Raw genomic sequence first — 21316 nt, forward strand, 5'->3', positions numbered from 1 at the left:
AGCCTGAAACCCCTGCTGAAAAAAACAAATAAAACCATTAAAGAAAATTCTAATGGTTTCCATTAAAATACCAATAGGAACCATTAGCTTTTACCATTAAAACCACTACACTGTAGTGTGTTTTGGGCCACATTCCATTAGAACCAATACATAGAACCAATAAAACCAATACATAGAACCAATACATACCATTAGAGACCAACAAAGACCAATACACTGTAGTGTGTTTTGGGCCATATTCCATTAGAACCAATACAATTCACAATAAAACCATTTGAATTTTCTGTAATGGTTTCATTGTTTTTTTCAGCAGGGTCTCTAACCATTAGGCCACTTTTAAAAACATATTGTGATATTCATGATTGAAAAAAAGTACTTTTTAGTTACACAACCTGACATATTTACTACTTAAACCTTTTGTTTACTACTTAAACCTCTTGTATGTAAATATAATAATTATATTTCTAAAAACAGGGTACTATACATGCATTTTCCATATAGTTTTTACATTTTATAATTCATACATTTTTAATTGTTCTTAATCCAGAAACCGGCAAAGTAACAAATTATACACAGATATCTGTTTGTTTGGATTGTGGTTTAAATAAAACGGTCACATCTCAGATTTAAGTGGTTGTAATCTGTCTCTGTCTGTCTTTAGATAATGGCTCCTGGACACAGCTGTGGTTGGTGTCAGAGTACCATGAGCATGGGTCGCTCTTTGATTACCTGAACAGATACACAGTATCAGTGGAGGGGATGATAGTTCTGGCACTGTCCATTGCAAGTGGCATTGCCCACCTACACATGGAGATCATCGGCACACAAGGTGTGGATCATCTGTAAAAATCAACTTAATATTGTATCAAAGGGTTAATAAGGTTTACTCAAAAGTAATGGTGGCCTTGACCCTTTAAAAAAAAGTGCAATTTCGGTGCTACTAAATTAATGCCACACGAAAATACGAAATTTTATTAAAATATTTTTTAAACAACATTTCCCAACCCCCCAGACTCACCAATTGGGGATAAGTGACTCACTAATATATCAAAATTTCTTTATCTTTGTAATGTGACTGTAGCTGCATTTCCATTACCCTACAAATTTTGCCAATTGACAGTGACCACGTTTACATGCACACCAATAATGCGATTATTTCCAATAATGCGAGTAAGGTCTTAATCGCAGTAAGATGTTTACATGACTGGAGCTAACCTCTTCACTCCGGTTTACATGCAGTTTTTATTTTCGGATTATTCACACATAGCCCAATGCAGAGCACAAATGATGAACTCACATATATGGTCCACTTTTTTAATTTACTTACGTTAAATGACAAACACGTTGTTATAGATGTATTTCATTATCCGGTGCCGTGATGAAGATATAAATATGACAGTGCCTGTAAAGGGCGTTCACATGATATAAAAATATAGTTTTAAAAATCGTTTTATATTAAAGATAATAGCAGAGCTCACACAACAACTAATGATAGCAGTTTTGGCACATGATGAACGATAAACCATTGACAGCCAATCAAATCTATTTGAACTTCAAGTGCACGCGCACTTATAGGTTATAACATAAAATTACCTCAGGTATCCAGAGCTGATGCAGTTGTTGCTGTGAAATTTTTCTACCACACTGACTACGCCAAAAGGTAAGATATTAACCTACTACATTCATTGTTACGCGAAACGCAGCGAGTTGAGGACATCTGCTGGTTTCCCGCTGTGTAAATGCAACAAGAACAGCTCTATTCAGTGACATGTAAACAATTGCAAAAAAGTTTTTACAGTTTTTACCAATTGCTTACACACGTTTTCAAAACGAAGTCTCCTTTTTTCAAAACTCTACACACAATTCTCAAAACTGCACACACAAAATGCAAAATAGCACATATATTCTTCAAAATGCAACACTGCATTCAAAATGCCACAAACACATGTCAGAATCAAGCATTTGCATCAAATGGCAAACATTTCTTTCATAATAATACATTTTTGGATATACCATCTGCTGTTCTAAATCTAAAGCTCTTTGGTCTTTTATAGGCTTATATCTACATTTCAATCCAATATTCTATAGAAAAAGTAATCTGCTGAGAGGGGTAACAAGTACACTGAAAGGCCAATGCAATGTAGAAACAGAAAATATTTATAAGTCCAAACATTACTGTTGTATACATTAGCATACAACAAAACTATAAACATGTAAACCAAAAGTATATTCTTTACATTAGAATACAGTAAATTGTGTGTGGAGTCCCGGTCCAGGATCTGGCAAGGGGTGGGGTGCAGATTGCCAAAACAGGTAATCTGACCTTTGACCTATTTATAGGCCTATCTATACTACTGTAAAGTAAAGCAGTGATTGGTAAGTGATCCGTTAAGAATTAGTGTTTGCACATGTGAGGAGTGTGTCTGTGTGACCTGGTGAATAAGTGTAGCATTTTGATTGGTTGTGTTTGGAAAAGGGAAGCAAGTGACTTCCTCGTGGATCTTTGTGTTTGGGGAGGAGAGTTGTGTGTAGTGTTTTGAAAAAAGTGTTTTATGCAATTGAAAACTGAGTCAAAGACTGAGAAATAGCTTATGGTTTTGAAGATTTGGCACGTAGTTTTGCACTTTGAGTGAGGGCTTTCAAAAATCGTGTGACATGAAAAGATTTTGTGTTCAACCAATCGTAAAAAACTGTATTACAAGAAATATCCAATAGGTAATGCCGCGCTCGTTGAGCGAATTAGCATGAAGTTATCATTATGATGTGGTCACTAATATATTTATCATTATAATTATCGTTATAATGTCCATTAATGGTTTAATACACTGATGTCATGTTATTTGAGCTATTTCTGAAAGACAGACTGCTGACAGCGAGTCGTGTTGGCAGAGTTCACGTAAAACTTCCTAATGTCAAGTTTATAACGAATTTGTGCTTAAGGTGCGTGACTAAAACACACGTGCACTTAATTAGTGCGGTATAAATGCGACTAAAGCGTTTACATGGACGCATACTCCGATTATAAACGGCGTACGCCACCTCTTTTAATGCGATTATACTTACTGGGATTATGAGCTTAATCGCATTATTTTTATTGAATTATTGCGTTTACATGAGGTAAAGTATAATCGCAGTATTGACAAAATCCCATTATAACTGCATTATTAGGGTGCATGTAAACGCGGTCAGTGTGAATTAAACCAGTTGGAACCAGTTTATTCACATTACCAGGTCACCTGATGCAAGTATGTCACATAATTATTATTTGAAGATGACACGGTATGTCCTCTGTCATGTCTGTCACAAAAAGTGCTTAAAAAAGCATCCTAATGTCCATTGTTTTGAAACCAGATGGACTAGCATAGCACACATCATCAGCAAGGGGAAAGGCAATGCACCCAACATTACCATTAGGCCTACTTACCCTGTAACACCAGTACCACATGAAGACTTGTGAAACCTTGTGAATGAATTAGGGATAAGGCTAGCCAAGTCTCAGCCTCAGACATCACACCCACAGAAACAACACAAAGCCGTCTGATCGAATAAGACAGCTTTCATGTTTACATCAGTGATATACTTTATCAACATTGAATAAACGCTACGCATAATGTTTATAAATTATGTATTTTAATGCTGTAGATTTCCAATAAATGAAGCCCTAGCTTGCCGCTTTGTCCACCCCCTTCGTCCACAATCCACATTCAGTCAGTACCACTCGTTGAAAAAAACTGTATCCTTTTACTTGGTTCGTAACAAAAACTTCAGCACAGGAACGATCAAAGAGAGAGAGAGAGAGAGAGAGAGAGAGAGAGAGAGAGGTCAAAAAACTGTGCGGCTCCAACTCTCTGCTTGCCTGACTATTTTTTTTAAACTTCACAACTCTCGGTTACCCCTCTCGCGAAAGTATTCCCAGTAATTAAAGATCCATGCGTTTCAAAGGTAAAAATGCAATAACTGGTATTATTCCCAAAATATCCCCAAAATAATATAAATCCACTCTAAATTATCCACATACATTTTAGATAATTACACAATTAACTACTTGGATAACTGTAAATATTGTAAATATGCTCTTCAATTTCCTCCACATAAATTAATCATGAAAATTACTATTTAAAGCATAAATTAATTTTTTTATCAGGTAACAGCATTTAGGCTCCTACAAACATGTTTGCTATTGTTGTTATAAACTTTAGAGATGGTTGTGAATAATGTTGCATACCAGTCTGTTATTGTGGCATCATCTCCAAGTCCCTAAACATGACTAGGCGAGACTAGGTAGCCCAACCTGGCGCTATACATATGTCTGGTAGAAAGGCTTCCTTTCACAGTGCTGATGAACTCTATGCAAGAAGAGTGCTCCCGATCTAAATGGGTACAGCACATCTTGAAACTGGTACACCAAGAAACTGTAGTTTCGCACAAGGAGTAGTGTAGTTCTTATTGTAAGGAGTACAGTGTAATACTAGATGGACGGTCTTAGTGTCGGTGGAGGTATAAGGCTGGTGCCAAAAGAAGATGATGACTTGATGACGTGTCTCTGTGGCAGCAGTGATCATTGAAGGCGACGTAAAAGCAGATTGTCTCATCTAACTCAATCCTGAATGGCACCAGTAAGTAACTTGAGTAGGGAGAAACTTTGGATATAAGAGCACCAACAAGGGCTTGACAAGAGTTGCTGAGAGAAAGAGCAGAATCAATGGGCAGAACAGGTGGACCCATAGTACAGGACTGGGAGATTAGGCTGATGGGGCCTGGACAGACAGAGAGTAGACGAGAGAGACCAACATGCCAGACAAGCCCTGGAGTGTCAAAACAGGCACAGCAGACAGAACTGTATGTCACGGAGTGACTGTGAAAGGGCGGAACCTAAAGTTAGGAAGATTAGTTCCGCCCGGACCATGATACACAACACCACCCACTTCCGGGAACTCCGGGCAACCCAAATCGGTGTGTTATTGGAAACAGGTGCATTGTTGAGCGGGGCGATTGTTGATTGGGCAATTCAATGAAGAGGAGACATATAAATAGAGCATCAGAAACACAGGAAGAGGTGGTGTTATTCCAGCAGTTATTGTGGGTGCAACGGAGCGGAGGAGACGGTTGGAGAGACGAGTGCATAGTGAACTGTGGAGTTTGGGCAAAAAGAGACACACACACACGAGGCTGAGTATACAGATAACCTTTATTGGAGTATTTTGTTTATATGCATTGTGTTCTGGGAAGCTAACACACATTGAAGATCTGCTAGGAGTGCAGTGAAGGAGATTGTTAACGAAATTGTGAGTACACAGAAATATTCATCGTGCCAAAAGTTTACTTTGAAAGTGTGGAATATCCGTATACCTCTGGTGAGTTGTGACCAGTGTGCAGGCGGCCCCACAGTAAAAGGATTGGTGGGTGAGCCGGAAACAGCTGAGGAAGGAGTCTGTTGCCTTTGTCGTGGCTGTGACGTTTCATCTGGCCGTCCGCTGCATCGGTGCCCCCAACGTCCAGGAACTAATCCCCGGCCCTATGTGGTTCTGACCTTAATTCACTGTGAGTGCGTGGAGTGCAGTGGGTGAGTCCTTTCCTTTGCTGTGTGTACACTTGGAGTTTGCAGTGTCGTGCTGTGTCATGTTGTCAGTAATCACCCTCTAGGCCGGGAGAAAAACCCTGTGGAAAGGAATGTGCACTGGTGCTGTGGGACGACCGCTTTTCATATACATGCCCGCTCATGGCTCTGGACCCCTACTCTACCTAGTGGTGGCGCGCCAACAATAACAAGTAAGGAACATTGTGCACATTGTGGGGGACGTCGACAGAGGGAAGTATTGGCTGCCATATGAAAACCCAGCTGTGTAGCCCTTGTGTATGATTACCTGTTTGTGGAGTGATTTCAGAGGTTCGCCCCTGTCTAGATCTCTTGTCCGTTGTCTGAAAGAGAGGAGAGGGAAGCGTTCGATTCATTCCTGAGCTACATACTCGGTGGAACAAACCTACCTGAATTCACCCAGCGTGGTGACGCCAGCTGAGGCCGTGGTAGGCCCAACGCGCAGCAACTTCAATCTGCACCCCCATCTACCCCTGTTCAAATTCGAGAGGTGGTGTGTCTTTCCCCATTTATGCACTGAAGCTGAGTAAATTTGCGAGGGAATTCTGTCTGTTTGTTACCAGTTCTACAGGTCGGAGTTTAAGGCTCTGTGTCGTCGAGGGAGTTTTTTCACGGTTGGAGGTGACCGTGTTGAATGTTGCCCTGGAAAGTCTATCCCGGCAGAGAGGACTACAGGTGTCGCGACGGATACATCCTCTCCAGTCCCCCGAGCTCCAAAGGGCTAAAGCCTGTTGTCCACCTCTTTGAGAGTCTGTGAGTTGTATCCATTCCATAGTACTCCTGTATACCCACTTGTATGCCCAAAGTCAAACTCCAGTTGCCCTTGTGTACCCTTCAGTACGCCCAAAGCTAAGAGCCAGCGTGTAGCCCTTGTATACTTACCTGTATGCCTGAAGTTAAACTCAAGTTGCCCTTGTGTACCCCCTGTACGCCCAAAGCTAAGAGCCAGCATATAGCCCTTATATACTTACCAGCATATAGCCCTTGTATACTATGCCCAAAGTCAAACTCCAGTTGCCCCTGTATACTCATCAGTACGCCCAAAGCTAAGACCCAGTGTATAGCCCTTGTAGATTTACCTGCACACCCAAAGTAAAGATCCAGTGGTCCTCCTGTACTCTTACCTGTACGCCCCGAGCAAAGCACCAGTGTATTGCCCTTGTAGATCCACCTGTGAATCCCACCCGTAAGACTTACCTGGACGAATTGAAGTTGTGATTGTGTGTATTCTCTCTTGCATACTTACCCACACACCGATAGACGTCCTGTCTATACTTACCTGTGGATCTTCCAAGTGTTTCCAACAGCGGCCCAGGATCACGTGCCGAACAGCGTCAGGTACGCATCCCATCTACTTCATCAGTGTTACTTACCTTCTTCACTTCTTTACGCGCAGGAACTAGAAGGGCCCCACCGCCAGTTTCCCTGCAGGAAAAACACAGGAGACACCATTGTGAATAACCCGGTTAAGTCACGTGAGGGAAAGGACACGAATCGTCTAAAGACCCACCTGAGAGCCCCCGTGACAGAGTCAGAAGCGACTCGGACTGACACTCTCTGGACCTGTGATTCTAGATTTCCCTTCCCCTTCCCTGATTACCTTTTAATTAACTTAAATAAAGTTTGTTTTAATTAAATAATAAATTTTGTTTCAATTCTGGAAGAGCAGCGGCTAACACACAAGATGAGCTGGCACAAGATTTGTATTTGCTATGTTACCTTTAACCTCTACCCTCCCAATCAATTTAGCCATTGCTTCACAGTGTTGTGTTTTGATGCCCATTGCCAAAAATATAAGTTTTGGTCTTTTATAGTTTATATAAACTCCCAAGTACAGATGACCTTTTTAACAGTGGGTTCTCAGTTTCAAAATTCTTGATAACACAGAAATTATGTGATGTTTTCATCTAGACATTAAAAGAGTAAAAAAACATAGTAAGTCCCATGTAAATTAATCCTATATGACAAGAAGACATGAAAGTTCAAGTGTGTGAATATTTTATAGACCCTGGATTTAAACTGGTCTCTGGTACAATGTCTATAGTACAGTGGTAGTGTGGACTGTGTTACATCATGGCTTTGTAACCCCCAAATACCTGGAGTTGCAGACAGCAGCCTTTATAAAGAGTAAATGGTTGATTGCATTAAATCCTCTTAAAGGCCAGAGCTGGTCATCTCTCAAAATAGATGCTGAGCTTTGGTTCTTTACACCCAGTCAGATTAACCGCCCTAGTGAAAAAATAGTATACTTAGGTACAATTTATTCACATGTACTTTAGTATAACTAAATGTATTTGTTGAACACTATATATTGGTATACTTCAAGTCTGCTAAATTGGAACAACTCATTTTGTACTTAATGCACTTTAGTTGTGTGAAAGTAGTACTGGGGTCCAACTAAAATTGTGTTAAATATAATTTTTTGTGCTAAAGTGGAACTATTCAAAGTATACTTAAGTACAACTTAAGTATCTACCCTAATTTTGGACAATATACAAAACAAAAAATTCAATGTGCACTTGAAATTTATTTTAATAACATTACAATTGCAACTAAATTACATTTTATTTACACTTATGTTATACTTATAATAAACTGAGGCCATAGTATTTTACTAATAGTGACATTCAAACACATTTGAAGCATAATAAAATTGTATTGTAATATAACTTTGAGTGAGATGTAGTATGCTTAAGACATACTTAAAATTGCTTGCAATGACATTGGAAGTACCTTCAACTCAGACTTCTAGTGTATTTCAGGTAATACACTGTCATTAAAATACACTTCATGCAGGCTAGGACTTCTGTTTATTAGTACCTTGAGAGCAGTGAAAAAATATTATATTAGTATTTCTTCATAATCTATTTACAGTGATTTATACACCTGGATTGAACATTTGCTTTATACTGACACTTCATACAAACCACTTTGTATACAAATCTTGTGCTTGTCTGGATTTGAACCCGGGTCCCTCCCGTACAGAGGTACTGTTTTTACCAACTGCGCCACCATACAATTGCAGCAAAAACCGAATACCAACATAGTGTCTGCCTTGGCACAACAAGACAACTTGTCTCTCTGGCTAGACAGTAAGCAAAGCATCATGACAAAGTCTGGTATACAGTATAGGCACAAAAAACAGAATTGTTAATAAAGAGCTGCTTGCTATTACAGTTTTTCTCTATTGCTAAAACACTATAACCAGCCTTTTGAATTAAAATTTCAAAACCATAACGTCATTTTTCAAGAAGCACAATGATTTTGCTGAACAATTACACTAAGGTGGAAACACTAAGAGTCAAAAATGAACACACATCAATCAGATCCTTCAATAGATAAATAAAAGGGTCTGAATCAGTTCACTGAGCTTTGGAACAATGGATCCACAGAGAAATAAAGGAATAGGTCGAGGAGAAGGAGGAGGAAGAAGATGAGGAGGGAGAGGAAGAGGAGGAGGCAGAGGGAAAGAAGGAGAATGTGGTGAAGGAGGAGGAAGAGGACATAGTGAAGGAGGAGGGAGAAGACATGATGAAGAAATAGGTCGAGAAGGAGGAGGAGGAGGGAGAGGAGGAGCAGAAGAGGAGGGAAAAGGAGGAAGATGTGGTGAAGGAGGAGGAAGAGGACATGGTGAAGGAGCAGGAAGAGGAGGAGGACGTGGTGAAAGAGGACATGATGAAGAAATAGGTCGAGAAAGATGATGAGGAGGGAGAGGAAGAGGGAGATGAGGAGGCAGAAGAGGAGGGAAAGAAGGAGGATGTGGTGAAGGAGGAGGAAGAGGACATGGTGAAGGAGTAGGAAGAGGAGGAGGACATGGTGAAAGAGGAGGAAGAGGAGGAGGACGTGGTGAAAGAGGAGGAGGGAGAAGTAGGGCAAGGTGACAAGCAGTCTCAGATGAAATTTGAGCCGCTCTAGCTGACCATGTCCTTGTCCATGGTATGACTATGAGGGAGGCTGAGCAATAAGTAAAGCCTAATTTGAGTCCATTCACTGTTGCCTCTATCTTCAGAGTCTTCAGGGAGGAAAACAGATAGGTGTACTTACTTACTGCTCTGTACAGTAACTTTAGTGTGCATACACTGTTGGATTATGCTACTGGAATAAAGAAATGCATCAAATTGCTTTCCATACAGATCGACATATCAGTAGGTGAATGCCAGGGGTGGATCATGCAAGAGGATTTTACCTTCGCTGTTTGGCTAGGACCAATATAGCCTCTGATGTGGATGAGATTCTCTGGCCTGACCCAGAACAAAGACAGGATTGAGGCGGAATACAGTTTTTCTCAGTAGCTTAAATACATTTCTTGAAACTATGCCTCATATTCTCAAAACAGTAAACACAATTGCATCACATATCACCCAATACTCCAAACATTCTTTTTTCAGGTCAAAATGAAGCTCTACACTCAAAACCATTCACTCTTACTGAAAAACCAGACTTTTCCCTCAGACAACACACACAAGCTTTCAAAAACACACACACTAAAACATAGTATTACACACTGGTGCAATAAATTCAAAACAATATATCCAAAACTGGTAAGTTGCTTGTGGTTCTCCCGCTCAAAAACCTTTGCACATGACCAAAAAAGACACAATCAATGAATTCATTAGCATATTTATATTCATTCAGTTGCTACACAGCACAACTGTAAAACATTTTTTTTTATTACAGTTTTTCCCAATTGCTTACACACGTTTTCAAAACTAAGTCTCCTTTTTTCAAAACTCTACACACAATTCTCAAAACTGCACACACAAAATGCAAAATAGCACATATCTCCTTCAAAATGCAACACTGCATTCAAAGTGCCACAAACACTTGTCAAAATGAAGCATTTGCATCAAATGGCAAACACTTCTTTCATAATAATATATTTTTGGATGTACCATGTAAACACTGCTGTTCAAAATCTAAAGCTCTTTGGTCTTTTATAGGCTTATATCTACATTTCAATACAATGTTCTATAGTGAAAGTAATCTGCTGAGAGGGGTAAGAAGTACACTGAAAAGGCCAATGCAATGTAGAAACAGAAAATATTTATTAGTCCAAACATTACTGTTGTATACATTAGCATACAACAAAACTATAAACATGTAAACCAAAAGTATATTCTTACAGTAAATTGTGTGTGGGGTCCCGGTACAGGAATTGGCGGGCTGGTACAGATTGCCACTTTACTATCTATACTACTGTAAAGTAAAGCAGTGATTGGTAAGTGATCAGTAAAGCAATTAGTGTTTGCATATGTGAAAAGGGTGTCTGTGTGACCTGGTGAATAAGTGTAGCATTTTGATTGGTTGTGTTTGGAAAAGGAAAGCAAGTGACTTCCTCATAGATCTTTGTGTTTTAGGTAGAGAATTGTGTGTAGTGTTTTGAGTCAAAGGCTGAGAAATAGCTTATGGTTTTGATGATTTGGCATGTAGTTTTGCACTTTGAGTGAGAGGTTTCAAAAATCGTGTGACATGAAAAGATTTTGTGTGTAAGCAATTGTAAAAAACTGTAATTATTCCGCCTCAACATCCCGTCTTTGTTCTGGGTCAGAGAATCTCATCCACATCAAAGGCTATATTGGTCCTAGCCAAACAGCGAGGATAAAATCATCTTGCATGATCCACCCCTGGCATTCATCTACTGATATGTCGATCTATATGGAAGGCAATTTGATGCATTTCTTTATTCCTGTAGCATAGTCCAACAGTGTATGCACACTAAAGTTACTGTACAGAGCAGTCTACTGTAAGTACATCTATCTGTTTTCCTCCCTGAAGGCTCTGAAGATGGAGGCAACAGTAAAGTGACTCAAATTAGGTTTTACTCGTTGCTCAGCCTCACTCATAGTCATACCATGGACAAGGACATGGTCAGCTAGAGTGGCTCGAATTTCATCTGAGACTGCTTGTCACCTTGCCCTTCATCTCCCTCCTCCTCTTTCACCATGTCCTCCTCCCCTTCCTCCTCCTTCACCATGTCCTCTTCCTCCTCTTTCACCACATCATCCTCCTCTTCCTCCTCCTCCTTTTCGACCTATTCCTTCATTTCTCTGTGGAACCATTGTTCCAAAGCTCAGTGAACTGATTCAGGCCCTTTTTTTATCTATTGAAGGATCTTATTGATGTGTGTTCAATTTTGACTTTTAGTGTTTCCACCTTGGTACAGGTGGAATAATTGTTTGCTAATTGAGCCTAAGCTGTGATGAATTGAGTGAGCAGTATTGAATGCTAGTGCTTTCCATATGATCACATGGTGTAAGCACTGAGAAATGTAGGGATTTGTGTGTAAAGTTTTGAAGTATTAGTTCACTAAAACTGACTCATTTGTTAAAGCAGGGGAGTAGTGTTAATAGTTCAGCAAAATGATTGTGCTTCTTGAAAAATGGCGTTATGGTTTTTAAATTTTAGTTCAAAAGCCTGGTTATAGTGTTGTAGCAATCGAGAAAAACTGTAATGTGACAGTTCAATCAGGGTTATTTTAAAGGTGTTGTTTACCATTCTTACAATAATACCACACTTACAAAAAGAAACAACTCAGTTGTTTAGTTGGAAGATGGAACCCTCTGTAAAATAATGAGTCTTGTGGCTTTTAAACAAACAATGTATTTGCTATCCATCCTTACTCACTCAAGAGAAAATGTATCATGATCAGGTCAAAAGACAAAATATATGTTATCACAATGCACTACTGCACTACTTTACAACTTATTTTTAGTGCACAAAGTTACTGCTGCATGCATTTGAAGAAAGCATGAAATAAGTACAATTATGGGGTATTTTCATTTAATACATAGATGTGTTAATGTATTTGCAGTATACTTAGCATAAAATAAATGCATTTAAAATATATTTTAGTATATTTATTTTTTACTAGGGTCATGTGGCCAAATTTGTTTGAGCAGCCACAAAAGATTACCTACTCCCAGCCTACTGACGAAATGTGTAATGTTTTTAAATCAGTCCTGACTTCTAGCGTGAACCCACAGTGTCTTTAGCAGTACTTAATTTGTAAAACACAAAACGCATATCAAAGCAGAGGGGTGACGAGGCAGGTGCAGGTCCCGAAATGCAGTGCGGAAACCAGTGTCCGTTTTTCAATCCGAAGGCTGCAGCCACCAGAGGTCGAATTTCTAGGATGCATACATCATTAAGGCTGTCAGAATATGAACAATTATAAGGTTGACTATCATTCTTAGTTAATCGTAAATGCTCATTTAACTTAAATAAAACAGGCTTGATGACGTATGCAGCCTGCATATGCGACCTCCACAGGCTGCAGCCTTTGGATTGAGAAACAACCAGCCTGTGCTCAAATCCTCCCTGTACAACACTTATCTTCACAACACACAAACCCCCACTTCAACCTCATGCTAAACTGTTAAGCTCAACAAGTCATTTTGCAACAGGTATATAAGGCTTGAAAAGATCAGCCAGTTAGTACTGTACATTGTTGCTTTTCTGTATAACAAGGTTTTTGTCAGCTGTATGCTTTATTAACTTGGTGTATTACTCTTGGAACAGGAAAGCCTGCCATCGCCCACAGAGACATAAAATCAAAAAACATCCTGGTAAAGAAGAATGGAACAGCTGTAATTGCTGATCTTGGTCTGGCTGTAAAACACGACTCCAGCACCAACACCATCGACATTCCCATCAACCACAGGGTGGGCACGAAGAGGTTAGACCATCTTTCTCTTACAAAACATAATTAGGATTTGAGACGTTATACCCATATGGTTTATGTCCTTTCTGCATAGTATCAGTCTCTTCAGAACAAGTGAGTTCACTCAGCAACTGTCTTTTTCAATTAACAATAAAATCAGCAATACAAATAGGATAGAATTGCATCAAAAACTTTGTTTCATACAAATTTGAAACTGTATGAAAACACATTTTTTGTGGTTGTTCATTTTGCCATGTAGATGATAGTTTGTAAAATATACTGTAAGTCTGCCTTCACATCAGCTCATTTTAGGCCAAAGTAATGGCATAAGCCATTGACACTAATGTATTTTCTTGATGAGCAAAATGACCTAAGAAAATAAGTCTAGTTTTTAGACAAAAATGTGATGTGACAATATATTTTACAAACTATAATCTACATTGCAAACTGAAGAGACTGATACTATGCAGAAAGGACAAAAACCATATGGGTAAAATGTCTCAAATCCTAATGATGTTTTGGCATTCTTGATTTAAGATTTTTTAAATATTTCTACTGAAAACAAGACAAAAATACTAAGTTAGAAAGTCATTTTTTGCAGTGTATTAGTTTCGAATTCTCTGAGCTACTCAGTCATTTATAAAGATCAGTTGTGTTGAATAGGATGCACATAATAGGGCCTTTTTACACCTGGTCACTTCGTGTGTTTTATTTGATTGGATAGCTATCTGATTTGTTAAAACTTTTCCATTTACATTCGGCAACCTAAATGAGTCTTGGCTAAATGATGTTTTATTAACAAAGTTCGATAGGAGCACGTTCAAATAATCCGCCAAACTATCTCGTAATTACAACCAGCTGTCAACAATCAGAAATCAGGTGTCCACCTGATCAGCATGATGGAAGCCTATATAAACATGCAGCCACCATTTCCACCAAGCCTCTCAACACAGCTTTCCCTAACTCTGCGTGAGCATGCCTTCATCAGTGGCACAGACTCAGCCAGCACAGGCTTCTCCATCTCTAATTCTCTCCTCTGTCCGTGGCCTGACTGTAGCGCGAGGCTGCCTCTGCTACCGCCTTTCTTCCTCAACTCCCTTCTTCCTTCCTAACCCCCCCCCCCCCCCCAAGCGTGAGGCTGCATCCGCTACCTGCACAGGCCTGAATGTCTTGGGGCATTTTTCTTGGAGCACTAGGCTTACTTGCTGCGGTCCGATCCCGGGTGCGATCGTATCGGAATCCCGGCACCCCCGCAGTGTCGGTCCAGTTTAACCGCCACTCGAGTAAATCAAACCCCGATTCACTTGAGTAGTCTCGCGTATTTACCATTGCACTCGTATGGGAAGTTTTTGTTCTTAAGCAAGCCTGGGGGAGCGAGGCTGCGCATCTGTTTTTGAATGAGTTTCTCAGTTGGCATGGTGATCCAGGGTGTCCGTGTGGTAGTAAAAACTCTACCAAAATTAAGGCCCTTGAAAGGTAGTAAAAGGTAACAAAAGCAATTTGACTTGGTAGTAAAAAATTTTTGCTTAATATTTGTGTCTCCATGTGTTCTCCATGTAGCATAGTTTAAAAATATATACGGTCCTAACAGGACCTGAGTGTGTTGGAGCAGTCTGTGCAGATTGAGCGCACACACTTAACTTAACTTTCTCATTCGAGGTTACACGCCCACGTCAAGTTGCTGCAAGCGTGGTGACAAAAGCTTAACATTTGTATATGTATTTACTATTTAAGCGCCGCAGTTTTAAATTAAGTGATTTTAAGCTGTTAAAACACAAGCAACAGTGCTATGCCCGCACTGTTTCTGTTTGAAATGAGCATGCAAGCCGCGCATCCTCTTCTCATTGTGCTTGTGAGTATTTTTACCGCTGTAATTAGCTTTTAATACAGATATGCGTCAAAACTCCCGGCTTTTGCAAGTATCCTTATAAACGGGACCATTTGGATCTTAAGAGAAAGTAAACGGCTATAAGAGAAAACGCATGTGTAACAGTGGTATATTAGATATGGACTTTGGTCTTAAAGGGGAAGTTACCTAATTTTGCTCCTGTCTGTCACTCGTGTTAATCAAACAGCATTGAGAGAAAATCTCTCTCTGCTCTTAACTAAATCACTTTTCTACCTTTAGTAAGATTTGTATGTCGAATTGTACATGAGTTTGATTGGAGTTGCTCGTTCAGGGTTCATGTTCATACTGTATTAGAGCTATGACTGTAAACAGAACAAACCCTTAATTATTTGTTTATGAAAATTTTTACTATGGAAATTTTATTCATGGAATAAAAAAACATCTCGTTTTCAAGGGGGACCAGAAACATACAACAAAAACAATACATTTAGTACTATACAAATAAAACATTACAGGACAATTCTGTTCACAATCACCATCTCTTCCCAGAGCCATTTCAAAATCTACATTAAGTATTTACAAAACCAGTTGTTTCAGCAACCATAGCAAATTACAAATCTGACAATCAAAAACAAGATAATTCAAGGAGCAATTACAATAAAAAGCATTTACAATCATTTTTCAAATAGACTTACAAAGATGTTCTAAAGGAGCCTAAAGTAGTATTAGATCTCACAGATGGAGGTAGATTATTCCAGTCTGAAGGAGCCTTAAAACAGAAGGACCTCCGACCAACTACTTTGCACATAACAGGGACAGTAAATGTCAAACATTGAAAGTGTCAAAGAAAATAAGGTGGAGTATATTGTACAAAAACACTTTTCAAATATGGTGGTAAGTTCATATGCATTTAAAAATAAATTGAAACCAGTGATACTGTCGTCTTTTATCAGGCAACAACCAGTTAAGCGGATCATATAATTGACAATGATGAGTTCTATATAGGCACTTTAAGATGAACCTACACAGATTATTAAAAAGAACATCTAGTGGTTTAAGATATACATTGTACGTGCTTTGATAAATTATATCAGCGTAATCAATGATTGGTAAGATTAATTGGGTAATTATCTTTTTTCGTACTTTAAATGTAAAACAATCTGATGACCTGTATAGAGGCATTAAACAAGAATATGTTCGTTTAATTATGTAATCAATATGTTGTTTGAAATTTAATTCTGAATCAAGCCAAATTCCCAGATATTTGACAGAGGTTTTTTTTGTCACTGGAGTACCATTATCAAAGTGCAGGTTGAGGTCAGCAGATTTAAGGGAATGATAAGTACCAAAGAGCATACATAATGATTTTTTCATATTAAGTTTTAAAAAATTACTTTTAAGCCAATTTTGAAATGATTTAAGATCTGTCTGTAATTTATTCTGAAGTAGAGATAAGTTGGAGCTAGAAAAATAGACAACAGTATCATCTGCATATAAAAGTAATTGACAATTATAACACACTTGCGGGAGATCATTAACAAAAATAGAAAAAAAAGGGGGCCAAGGATAGAACCATGTGGAACACATTTTTCAATAATACATTCATCAGACTGTACATCTTTGAATTGAATAAACTGACGTCTGTTATGGAGATAAACATTAAACCATAAGAGAGCTTTTCTATTAAGACCTATGGATTTAAGCTTATCCAAAAGCAAGTAGTGATCTACCAAGTCAAAAGCCTTGGAGAGGTCAAGAAATATAGCACCTGTACATTGGTTCTTATCACAGGAAGAAAATACATCATTTGTGAATTTGAGTAAAGCCGTTGTAGTAGAGTACCCAGAACGAAAACCTGATTGATAAGGAGATAATATATTTAATTGATTAAGATATTTGTATAATTGTTGATAAATAATCTTTTCAAATATTTTAGTGACTGTACAAATAATAGAGATTGGACGATAATTATTTAAATCTGTGTTATCACCTCCCTTAAATATTGGACTTACTCTTGCTGTTTTCCAAACAATAGGAATGGAACTCATATCTAGAGACATATTGTATAACTCAGAAAGTGGATATATTAATATACTGGATCCAAGTTTAAGAAATTTGGCTTCCAACCCATCAGGTCCAACACTACAATTTTTTAATTCAGAGATGGCCTGAAATACTTCAGATGGCTGAATTCTGGAAAATGAAAAGGATCCATCAGTTTGATTTGGTGAACTAGAAGAAACTAAATAATCAGAATATTGTGAACTACTAATTTGAGAAAATGTGTATTAAATGCCTGAGCGATCATAGAAGGATCATAGATAACATTATCATTAACAATGACGCTATTAATAGAGTCATTATTTGATTTATTAAGGAAATGATCTAGATGTTTCCAGAACTGTTTAGGCTTATTCCAATTTTGACTAAAGGCATCCTTATAGTAGTTAGATCTTGCATTCCTAGTTTGTGTTTTGCAGTGGTTACTAAGTTGCCGATATTCTTCCCGATCAGTAGGATCTCTTGATAATTTACATTTTTACCACGCTTGATCAAGTTTTTTAAAAAGGTTTATTAAATCAGAACTAATCCATGGGAGATGTCGACCTTTCACACGAATCGTTTTAAATGGAGCATGTTGATTAATTACATTGTTAACTTCAGAATAGAAAAAATCCCAAGCATTCTCAACAGAAGGAATTAGATCAAATCTAGTCCAATTAATATTAGCTAGATCATTTATAAATTGTTCAGTATTTATGTTTTTGCATTTTCTGACTTTAATGTATTTGGGTGGTAGTTTGGGTATTTTAATTTTCCACACACAGAAAACAATTGAGTGGTCACTAAAGCTGTCAGACAGTATGCCAGATGTACTTATTCTATCTGGGTGTGTAACTAATATCCAATCAAGCAGAGATGAGGAACAGGGACCAATTCTGGTTGGTTCTTTTATTAGCTGAGTAAAATTGGCACCTGCAATCATATTTCTGTCATTCGAGGAGGAATGATGAAGCCAGTTACAGTTAAAATCACCAAGAACCACCATTTCACAATTTTTCCTGAAAGAATCAATTGTATTCATAATTGACTTTATTTAATCACATGAAGCAGATGGTGGTTTATATATATTAGTAATAATTATATGTTTGTTGTCATGGAAAATTATTTTTACAATAAGTGATTCAAAATTAATCGGCTCAACAGTTGGAATGAGAAGTTCACCTGTTAAATTTGTAGAGACATATGTTACTAACACACCTCCCCTGGAGCCTCTATCAGCTCTAAAAAGAGCATAACCATCCATCTTTATTTGAACATCTGATATTTTAGTGTGTAACGATGTTTCAGAAAGAGTTATAATATGAGGCTTATGATAAGAAACCCAAACTCTCAAAAGATCAATTTTTGGTATTAGACTTCTTATGTTAAGGTGGATTATTTTCAGACCCTTAATTGATTCTATCCCTTAAATGTAATAAGTATGAAATGGGGCATAGGAAAGAGAGAGAGGACATAGAGCAGAAGACATACATTAACAAGCACACTACAGACAAACACATTGACAAACAAGACATAACATATATAGAAATAAAAAAATAGGAGGCTCACTGCAATTGCAGAAAACAGGTACAGCCTGCTGCTTTTATACTACTTTGAAGAACTGTAGGGCTAATAATCTGATAAAGAAAATCAAATAGACACATAAAAATGTGTATTAAGTCATCAGAAAAGATAAACTCAAAATAACAAGCACATAAGAAAAACAATTTGCCCATTGGATATTTCAGTGAATTACACTCACTATAGTCTTACGACAATGGCTTGTAATGTGCGACAGAACGCCGCAAAATACGGCAAACATTAAACATGCTTGGAGAATCATTAGATTACGGTCAAAAAGAGAGAGAGAGAAAAGAAAAAAAAACACAATGACATGGCCAAGCATGTACAGTACTTAAATAAGAAATTTAAAGTATTTACCGCATATGGCGTATCTTTCGTAATGTCAAAGCGTTATTCAGCCGTTCAAAGGATAACCAGAGCTAAAAGTTACATCATGGAGAAGAGACGATATCCCGAAGAAACTCAGATGCTTCCCCGGGAGTACGAAAAAGCTTGGGTTTGTCATCAATTATGACTCTCAGAGTAGCAGCGTATAAGGAGTAGCTTTTTCTTGCTTCACGCAACTTTTTCTTGATGTCATCGTATTGGCGACGTCTTTTAAGCAGATCTACGCTAAAGTCGGGATTGATGTATATGCGTCTGCCCTGGAAGCTGAGCTCTTTTTTTTCTCTCTCGCCAAACGCAAGATTTTAACCTTGTCCTGGAAGTGTAGAAACTTCACAAGTATAGGCCGTGGGGATCTCACATTACTTATGGAGCTGAATATAGGAGAACGATGAGCCTTTTCAATCACTGGCGGTATGGGGAAGCTGTCTCTGCTGAAAAGGTGTTGTAGAAGCTGGATTATGAAGCCTGCCATGTCGGTGCCCTCACTGTGCTCCGACACATTAGTGAAGCGAAGATTTATGTGTTTATGTTTATGTGATTTATGTGTTTATGTGTACTGAATAATAAAATACAAATTTCTGTAACACAAAGGTTGCAAGGTTTACAAAAAGGTATTTGTTCACATCAGTAAATGCATTTGCAAAATACAAAATGCAAATGCAAAAATATATTGTATATAAGCATTTATTTAATTCTTGTTAATGTCATTACAGTAATTGATGTTAGTTTGAGGTGCATTAAATGTTAAAGTAAATAAGATTTACAATAAATAAATACAAATTATAATTGATATATAAACTGTGATATATTTGTGTGTGTGTGTGTGTATGAATGTATGAAGGTTTGTGTCTTTATCACCTTTTTCAACCCTGATGAGTTTGCACCCCTGAGGGGTATTGCACAAAAGCAAGATAAGGGATTAAGCTGGGATTTTCCAGTTATCCTGGCTGAATTTAGCCCTGACTCGGTTGCATGAAGGGAGGCTAAATTAATCGAGATGAAGTTAGTATGGAGATTTACTCTTTGCAGCTAGCCTGCTTCAGATCAGGCTAACAACCAGGCTAAGATTAATTCTAGTAATTAATTCAATTCAAAGAACTTAATTAATCCCAGGGGGAAATTGCTTTCATGTTACAATTATAGAAAAGAAGTGAAAAGAAATAAAAACATAATTATATGCCCATCAATGATTTAAAAATTAATAGATAAGAAATAAAAAAAATAATAAACTATACCCATATTAAAAAGGGTAAATACTTCAATAGTGAATTGTCCCAGCACTTACAAAGAGGAGTTATACAGCCTAATGGCCACAGGTATAAAGGATCTTATAAAACGCTCAGTAAAACACTAAGCAGTGATCAGTCCCTGACTAAATGTACTTCTCTGGTCGGCCAGCACCCTATGTAGTGGGTGAAAGGGATTGTTTAGAATTGAATTTAGTTTTGACAGTATTCTTTTCTCAGCCACAACATGAACAGAGTTCAGCTCCATACCAAGTACAGGGCCAGCCCTTCTAATGAATTTGTCCAGTTTATTTCTGTCCACCACCTTCATCCCCAACAGACCACTGAATAAAAAATGATGCTAAACACCACAGACTCATAAAACATCCACAGCATGGTATAGCAGACTATTTCAGATTAATCGGCTAGTTCCTCTGTCAATCCTAGATATTCATCTGTTTTAGTCACATCATGGTATTGCATAAAAATACTTGATATACTGTAATTTATTTACTGTTATTTTAGTGTTAGCAGACACTATGTTACCAGCCGGACACACGTGGCGCCCTCCTCGGCTCCTGGAGGCAAAAAGAACACACAATTAATAGAGAGAAGTCCAGCGGTCACCTGTGGTTAGGGAGCCTTCCACTTTGGAGTCTGGTGTCAGCCGCAGAACAGAGCAAAAGCAGACGTGCTGCGTGGGACTCACAGACGTGATAGGTAAGTACAACTCTTGGTTCAGGTTTACAGGTTCTTGGCTCGCTGACGTACTACGTGGCCTCCCAGACGTGATAGGTAAGTACAACTCTTGGTTGGGTTTACAGGTTCTTGGCTCGCTGACGTACTACGCGGCCTCACAGACGTGATAGGTAAGTACAACTCTTGATACGGGTTTACAGGCTCTTGGTTCGCTGGCGTGCTACATGGGACTCACAGGCGTGTTGGGTGAATACAACTCTAAGTTTAGGTTT

The 21316-nt window shown here is 38.3% G+C and overlaps 1 protein-coding gene across 2 annotated transcripts in view; it reads left to right on the forward strand.

The window, feature by feature from the left end:
• The window catches only part of acvr1c (activin A receptor type 1C), an 84659-nt gene that overhangs the window by 42243 nt on the left and 21100 nt on the right, over window positions 1–21316 (forward strand). For both annotated transcript variants that reach the window (XM_055214806.2, XM_055214805.2), the window contains exons 5-6: window positions 662–829; window positions 13115–13271. In XM_055214806.2, the coding sequence (XP_055070781.2) occupies window positions 662–829; window positions 13115–13271 (325 nt within the window). The remainder of the gene's footprint in view (window positions 1–661; window positions 830–13114; window positions 13272–21316) is intronic.

This window comes from Misgurnus anguillicaudatus, chromosome 17, assembly GCF_027580225.2.
Source record: "Misgurnus anguillicaudatus chromosome 17, ASM2758022v2, whole genome shotgun sequence".
NCBI lineage: Eukaryota > Metazoa > Chordata > Actinopteri > Cypriniformes > Cobitidae > Misgurnus > Misgurnus anguillicaudatus.